The sequence below is a fragment of the Seriola dumerili genome, unplaced genomic scaffold (assembly GCF_002260705.1).
Source record: "Seriola dumerili isolate Sdu_G_001 unplaced genomic scaffold, Sdu_1.0 BDQW01000052.1, whole genome shotgun sequence".
In the NCBI taxonomy this organism is placed as follows: domain Eukaryota; kingdom Metazoa; phylum Chordata; class Actinopteri; order Carangiformes; family Carangidae; genus Seriola; species Seriola dumerili.
The window spans coordinates 22,524,374-22,533,211 of NW_019174307.1; the positions used below are offsets into that span (position 1 = coordinate 22,524,374).

An 8,838-nucleotide genomic window follows, 5' to 3' on the forward strand; every position below is an offset into this window, starting at 1 on the left:
AAAGGGGGGGGGGGGGGTATCTAGAAGTGGGAACAGGCAGAAAGAGGGGAGAGGGGTGAGGGAGGGGGTTCAAGAGGAGTTGAGCAACAACTGAGGGCAAAGAGAAGGAGCGACAGAGCTGAGAAAATGGGAGGAAAAGAGGTGGGAGGAAAAGAGGGAGGAGGAGAGGGAGGAGGAGGAGGAGGAGGAGGGGGAGGAGGAGGGTTCAGAGCCAAACGGAGGTTACAAGATGGATTTTATGAGTCTGTGTGTGAAAGGTGTGAAAAGGAGAAAGCTGCCCGGCAACAAGGAGAAAAGGAAACGAAGAGTAACACCGCGAGGACAAACAAGCGGCTCTGAACACAGACACAACACTGCTCACAGACGACATGATGAAGAGTACGACGTTACAGACACGTCCACGTCTGATCGATTCATCGTCAATAACTCAGTCAGAGAAAGAACCAATCACATCAGGTCTGACAGACCGGCGGCAAAGCCTCCATCGCTGTCCCAGTGCATCTAAATCAGACAAATTCAGCTAATTTAAAAGGCGATAGTTTGCTTGTATCTGATTAACAGCTGCAGCGATTCGTCAATTAATGGACATTTTATTGCTATTTTTTTTTTTTTTTAACAATTGATGATAAATTGATTATTTGATTTGCTGGTAGAAAATAAATCATCTTGCTATTCTGATAATGAAATAAATGTAATGCAAATGTAAACTGAATCTTTGAGTTTTGGATGTTTGATCAGACGAAACAAAAATATTTCATAAGTTTTAATGTTAGTGTATCGATGGAAGTCAGTGACTCACTCGGGCGAACGGGGGCTTGTTGGAAACCGCTGATTCCCTAGATTAAGGAGAAAATGACGCTCTAAAGACAACGTGATACTTGGAAGCGTACACGCTCCCACAGACCGAAGAGGGAGATCACCAAGGTCACTACAGTTCATCCTGTGGGGAGCATGAATGTATGCCGGACCTGTGGATCTATCTGGATCCGACACATAAACTGTAATGAAGCAACACTCAAAACGCCTGAGGAGAAAGAGAAAGAGAGCTAATGCTAATGCTAATGATCAGAGAAGGTATTTTAACTCACTGACGATCATTGGCTCTACATAAATGAGGCGCAGACTGGAATCAGCTTCGAGGTAACTGATGAGATCCATCGGGTTTGTTCCGCCTCTGCTCTGCCCTTCAAACCTCCTCTAAATTCAATAATCAAAAAACACCGACTTTAATCTGAAATAATCCAGAGCGGCTCCATTAGATTTCCAGATTAGACAGAGATTACAGAAAACTGCACTCATCCCTGGAAATGATAAAGAGCACAGAGGCAGACCCTTTTACCGAGGCCTCAGTGGGTCAGACCACCTCCGAGGAATCATCTCTCAGTGGACTGGAAGAAGGTTACGATTCACCCTGCGTTTTTCCTTCAGCTGTCACTTCATCCCTTCCTCAGTTCATCCAACCAGCGACGAATACGCGTCACTTCAGGTTAAGACCCGTCTCCGCATCCGCTAATCCCTTTTGTTTGCTCCCGTTTATCCACCCAGTCCTGTGACGTGTGCACCCTTCACATCATCCTCCTGCTTCCGTGAGTTCAAGTCTGTGCGGGGACACTGCTCCATTCCACATTTTCAGGTGGGAGAAACTCAGGTGAGTGCGGACAGAAGAATAAAAAAGTGTGTTAATACAAAAGACTTGAAGGATGTGACGAAGAGGTTTAAAGTGAAACTGGAGGAGCATGGAGGAAGTTAAGACTCACAGCGAGCAGTTTGCAAAGATCAATAACAATAAAGATCCTTTTAAAGTGCACACAGACACACACAGGATATGCACTGTATACATTATATATATATATATATCAGTGCGCCGGGCTAACAGTAATCAGCTGGGGGAAGTATTAGCCATTAGCTACTGTGATGTGTTGCCTTTGGCTCCAGGCCCAACGTCCAGTCTCCTCTCGGTCAGAGGGAAACGAGGCCAAGCTAACTGGGAGCGCTGCTGCTGCTGCTACTGGGCTCAGCACTGGGAGATGAGTGGGGTGTGTGTGTGTGTGTGTGTGTGTTTCTATATTCTCTCTAAGTGTGAAGGGCGAGGGAAAGGAGAGAGAGGTGAGAGTGTGACAGTCACAGTTTGTGTCCCAGAAAAGTTTCAAGGAGAGACGAGGCCACAGCAGGGTGGAGGAGGAGGAGGTGATGTCCTATAAAAACACTGTATCTGCTACTGTAGAGTCAGCTGATCAGCATGTAAATAAAGCTGTAGTCACAACAAATGTATATTGTACAAATACATATTTTATAGTTTACAGAAAACACGACCTGGTTGCGATCACGGTTCACGTGTGATATTACATCCATGGTGCAGTTAATTATACTGTGCTGACAGAAGCATCCAGTGAGTCTGAGCACACAGCTTCAGGTGGAGGAACTTGTCTGAACAACAACACAAAAAACTATTACAGAGAAGCAGCTCAACCTCTGCTACCTGTGCACATCTGCAGGCCAGGTGTTCGTCAGGAATGTACTGACAGACGTGTTAACGCTCCAGAACATGCACGGCCTCACACACCCCTCCTCTCTCTCTCACACACACACACACACACACACACACACACACACACACACACACACACAGCAGACAGTGAGTGAGTGTGTTGATCTTTTACACCGAGGTAACTCACACTACATGTTTTAATCTGCCTTCCCTGGACGACGGAGACGACGTGGAGTCAGTTCACCGTCACAAACCGATTCCAACCCGACACAATCAAGACAAGCTGCGAGTACTTTTACTGTTAATACTTCAAGTACATTTTCCTGATTACACGTTCACAGTAGCATCGTCACCGCATGTATTTTACAGTGTGGTATTAACACGATCGAGCCTCATCACACTTCAACAAATCCTGTGAGGAACACTGCAGACAGTTGCTTTTCTTTTAAACTGTGCTAATGAAATAATCTCAGGAAACCTTTTTCTTATTCACCGGCTCCTGTTCAGTCACTCGGTGTTTTTATTTTCCCTGGCTTTGCTCCGCCTCAGGAGGTGAGAGCACTGAGCAGATTTGGGAGCACATCCAGTATCGTCTCCATCACGGAGGCAGTTTCAAACCCTGCAGAGAGGCTCATGTGAAGTGAGAATGGAGTCTGGTTTAGATCTGGTTTCCAGCCAGGAAAACACACAGATCGGCTTTTTCATCTTTCACTTGGCACGAAGAAAACCTGACGAAACCAACACACACGTTACAAATTTCTTTTTTCTCTTTTAAACCAAATCATTAAACGAGGTGATTAACACAGATCTTCCCAAAGTAAACACTTTATAGTCTCGTAAAAAAGGAAAAAAATAACTGTCTGAGGACGCCAGCCATCACCAGGCTGCATGTGACTACTAGAGATCGGAATCAGTGCGGTTTATCTTTAGCTGTGCCAGTTATGGAGCCGTCACACTTGGAGAGAGGGAGAGAGGGAGAGAGAGGGAGAGAGAGAGAGAGAGAAGTGACACCAAATTCAAGAAGACAGAAAAACCTGCAGGTTAAACTCACATTTTATCCATTTACTCACGTGTTTCAGACGCATTTAGTGGCTTTTCTCCTCTTTATAAAAATGTATTTTGTGTCACAAACATGCAGCTGTGCAGCGAGGATGAATCAGAGTTCAACGGCTCCAGGACCAAATTTAGAAAATTTGTGGTGCATGTTTGGCTCAGGACAAATCTCCCAAACACAGCTGATGTGGCTGATCCCAAACAACTCAGACAAGATTTTGAGGTTTATACCTGGGATGATTTACCCAGCAGCCACTGCAACCCTCCTATGAAGCTGTGTGACTGAGCACAAACTTCATTTTGTCTTATTAAGCAGCAGCAATAAAATAAAATAAAAAAACGAGCGCGGGGGCAACATATAACTGCATGTAGAAGTGTTTCGAGATGTATTGTGATTACTGGTGTTTATACTGGATCTAGACACAATTTATGACTCGCACACACACTCGCATCCTGTCTGAAGAACTGTATTTATAAGCCAGTCTGAGAGCAGATCTCATGACTCCCTGCTGATGACAGGCTCAGAAAATCTTTCCAGAGAGCGAAACATCCGTGTTTCAGAGGAGCGTTCACAGCCGTCACGGGTCATGAACCGTACAACAATGCGACTGTGGTGAAACTAAATGTGCCAAATTCATGTGTGTCACACTCGCTGTTGTACACAGAACACTTTCAATGAGCGACGCATGTTTCTGTCTGTGAAATGCGTGGAACCAACGCATGATTATCATAGTATATTGTATAATTAAATTGTGTATCATAGCGGGAAGTCAGAGGAGACAGATGAGAAATAATGTTGTAGGTTTCCCAGTGGATTCGAACCTGGGACCTTGTGGTTCGTAGACAAGTTTGCTTTAACTCCTGGACTTTTGCTTTGACTCAATTATAAACACAAACAGGTCTGTGAAAATTAAAGTAGAAAAGTTTAAATGTTCATCAGAAATTTAAATTTACAGGTAAAATCCTGTGAGAGAAAAAACATCACGTGGTCATAATAAACACAGAAACGTTGATCTGATTGTACCTCTGATTTAGATGAAGGTCTCCGGGACCTCCTGGTGATTTCTGACCAAAAAACAAGTGGATCCCTTCTGGACCAGACATGGTGGACTACACATGTACTGACCCGATCCACTGGCTCAGTATTGATGTCGACGTGGACTTTATTAAGTGGATCAGGTTTCTCCCAGACGTGACCGATCCACATTAGGTGAAGTTTCTGTTCTCAAAAGTCCGGGATGAACTCGGTGCTCTCTGTGAAATCTCACTGTTCAGGAGTTGGACACAGTTTAATCTGTAACTGAGAGGCCGCATAAATGAATTAGCGCTGGAAACACAGCTGTGTGTAAATATGATTCCTCAGACAGATGTGAGGCTGGAAACACACCAAACAGCTACAGCGTGTTCCTTAGAAAAACAGCTGAAATTATCCGTCAATTAACAATTAGTCGATTGACAGAAAACTAATTTGCAACTATTTTGATAACTGATGATTTGAGTCTTTAGTTCCAGCTTCTCAAATGTGATTTTTTTTTTTTCGTGTGCTGAGACGGTTGTGAATATGATTTGGGGAGTGACGACTGATTGGACGATGTTGGACCAGGTCTGTTCCAGTCCTGGTCTGACGTGGCCTCAGGTTGTGCCTCTCGTGCATTAGCATATACATTCAGATCACATAAATACATACACATAATATAATTATATAAATACTTTGCCAGAAATCACTGGTTGATTTTATTTCAGAGAAACCAAGAGTTACCTCTGTGATCTGAATGAACGCTAATACATCAGTCTCATTAAAACAGATTCAGGGTTTCATACGCCACAAACCTCAGGAACCAATCCTGTCACCTTGTAGGGATGGGGGGGGCGGGGCTAAATAAACCTGAAACCTTGTCAGTACAGAGATAGAGAGTTAGCATTAGCACAACCACTAACACTGTGTCAGCCACTGCCAGTTACAAGCTAACAAACAACATAAATAAATAAAAGATGCTAACAGCGCTAACCGCTCTGATACAACAGACTCCTCTGAGTCTGGGTCTGACTGAGGCTCAAACATGTGGCTGAGTCTCTCTGATGTTTCCTCCTCTCACCATCGTGATGCTCTCTGCTCTCTCACCTGTCCACCTGGAGAGAGCAGGTGGTGGTGGGCGGGGCACAAGGCCTGATCCAGACTTCTTGATCAGGAAGTAAGAGGAGATGAGCTTCAGATCTAGTTTTTATGAGTGAAAACCATGTTAAACTAAATATAAAGCGGGGGATTTTTACAGAGTACTGTCGTGGTTACTGAGCAGTGGTTGTTTAGTGTATTGACTCAGTCATACGGTTCATGTTCCCTCCTGCGTGTCAGGGGAAGTTGGTAAAAACCATCTGCATGTGTGGTTTGTCCAAACATAACAACAGGTCTCAGCTGGTCTTCAGGTTTGTCCTGAGCTGCTTTAGTCAGTAAATTAAACACCGCTGTGGTTTGGGACTGAGATTTTGGCTTTTATTTTTTGCAACATGTTTAATCACAAAAAATAATCAGTGGATCGTTTGATAATGAGAAATAATTCCTGTTCGCAGCCCCACTTTGAAGTGAGTCTTTAATGGGACCTCATGTGGACAGGACTGGATCTGGACTGAAGGTAATGAAAGTCATTAGAAGGCGGAAAACATGCTTAACTTCCCTGACCCCCCCCCCCCAACTTTCCTCCATGATTCATTATTGTGTCGGCCTGCTGTTTACATGCCCGGCTCCCATTCAGAACTTAATCACCATTTCCTTCCAAATAGGTCACAGTCAAAACAGCCAGTTGGAGCATCAGATGAAGGGATTATCCTGGAAAAAATGGCAACCCACGGCCATCGGAGATTATCACACATGTTCAAATTAGGTTCCATATCACAGCAGGTGTTTCTTTTTTTTTCCTTCCCTGGTAGGGTATTATATTATGCTGCATGCCTACCACAGGAGAAGGACTGTGTGTGTGTGTGAGTGTGTGTGTGTGTGTGCAGGGGGAAGAAGGGCTACTAGAGGAGGCAGGAAAAAAACCTTGCGTGACCTATTTCTAGATAGGCTGAATGAAGAGCCCTGTTGCTAGGAAAAGTCCGGAGTTAGATGCTGTAATGTTACGCACACGCACAGAGTAACAAGTCAAAAGGGCTTTAAAATAAAACTGAGTGAAATTTAAAAGCATTAACAGGTCAGTCCCATGTTTAAACACTGATGTAGATACTCACTACACCACGTCTGACTATACAATCAATTTTATTGCACTTCTCAGGCAGCACAGGGAGATATGGCTCCTGTGGGAATGATAAAGTGATGCTATGTTAAAAAGGCCATAAATAGGTGTCTGTCTGTGGTTTAGGACCGTTTTACAGCCACATAAACAAACAGGAATGTTTTAAGAAACAAGTACAGGCACTTTTAGGCCTTTATAAAACGGTGAATGGGAAATACTTTATATAATATTTGTTGAGGAGAAAACTGAATTCTAGTGTGTTTAGCTGCATTAGTTTCCTTTAAGTGACACTGTGGCGAGAGTGATAAATATAAACTGGAGATGCAATTTGATAATTTTTATTATCCGTTAATCTAGAGCTGCAATGATTAGTAGATTCACTGATTATTTGATTGGCAGACAATTTAATCAATCAACCAATTAATCGAGTGATTATTTTTTCAAATAATCGATTATCATTTTGTCTATTAATGTAAAGTATGCTTGAAAACGACTGTGACAAAATAGATTATGAAAATAGCAGCTGATTATTTTCCTTCCATTCGACTATTCAATTAATCATTTCAGCAGGACTCTGACCCAAATATATCCCATTCACAGAGATTATGACTAGATAATGTGTGGATTTTTTTTGACAGATGGATAACTTGATTAATCAAAACAGTTGCCATTTAGGGCTGCAAGTAATGGTTATTTTCATTATTGATTTTCTTATCTTTCTTCTTAACTGATTCATTGTTTTGTCCGTAAAATGTCAGAAAAGAGAGAGAAATGCAAACAGACCGACGCAAAAAAGAAAGAAAGAAGGAAATTAGTTTGCGATCTGGAACCAGCAAACAGTTGCTGATTTTTATCTTTATCTATCAACTAATTGATTAATTGACAAGTTGTTGAGGCTCTATTGTGGATTCGGTTTCAGGAATCCTGGGATTGTTATGGATTTGTCTTGGTTAACATGACAGCTCAGTATAACAGAGTTTTGTTTGGAGTTAGTTGATTAGTTGATTAATCCACTACTTGATAAACAGAAAATCAATCAGCAACTATTTAGATAACTAAATATTTAGTTATAGATTTTTCTAACAAAAATACCAAATATTTGCTAGTTGCAGCTTCACATATGTGAGAATTTGATGCTTTTCTTAAACATAAATGAGAATAAACTTAATTTTCTAATGGCTGTTGGTCAAATAAAACAAGCACTTTGAAAACATCATCTTAGGCTGTGGAAACTGTCACTGGCTTTTTTCAGCATTTCTGATGTTTTTTTAGACAAGAATTAACCGATTAATCGAGAAAATGATCGGCAGATTCATCTATAGCACATACAACCATTAGTTGCAGAAATGTTTAACAAGAACTAATGTTGCATTGAGTTGGTGGTAACACAAAACGTGGATTATAGCAGACATACCTTCCAAGCTGAAGTCCAGCAGCACATACTCGAACACAGTATCCGTTTTGGTCTCCACTTGTGGTCTCTTTAAGGTGGAGTAAATTTTCCCGGGGCTGCTGTCCTCCGGGTCTTCCAGTTTCCTCAAGCCGCAGCCCATGGCCTCCGACGCGGGTACAGCCGCTCGCTCAGCTCGGTGGGAGGACCGGAGGAGCCGCTGTGCCTGCCGCCGACAGACAAGACACACAGACTCAGCCTCTCTTGTGCTTTCAACTTTAACGGGACCGCTCCATCCCTCCTCTGTCCCCGCTGTTAATCCCACCGAGATAATCAGTTCAAAGGTGGAACAACGGAAAAACCCACCGGTTTATGAAGAGAAAAGCCGCGCGGAGGATTATAACGACGAGCGGCTACTTCGTGGAAAAGTGTCCCGCCGGAGTGGCTGCAGGTCTAGAGCGTGGAGAGGAGGAGCGCTCTCCCTGGAGAAAAGTTTCCCCCACAATCAAGGTAACAAGGATAAGACAATTTCCTTTTGAATTTTCAAAATAAAATACTGAAATAAACTTAATTTTAAAACAACATTAATTCCACAATGAATCATTAGGATCCAATTTTGTTTGTGTTTTTGACGTTTTTTTTCTCCTTTTTTAGTCATTTGTACGGACTCGGGCATA

The 8,838-nt window shown here is 42.7% G+C and overlaps 1 protein-coding gene across 1 annotated transcript in view; it reads right to left on the reverse strand.

Moving 5' to 3' along the window:
* The window catches only part of rftn2 (raftlin family member 2), a 20,487-nt gene extending 11,885 nt beyond the window's left edge, over positions 1-8,602 (reverse strand). Inside the window, exon 1 of the mRNA XM_022740129.1 lies at positions 8,186-8,602. Within this exon, the coding sequence (XP_022595850.1) occupies positions 8,186-8,324 (139 nt within the window). The 5' untranslated portion in view covers positions 8,325-8,602. The remainder of the gene's footprint in view (positions 1-8,185) is intronic.
* Between the last annotated feature and the right edge of the window lie 236 nt (positions 8,603-8,838).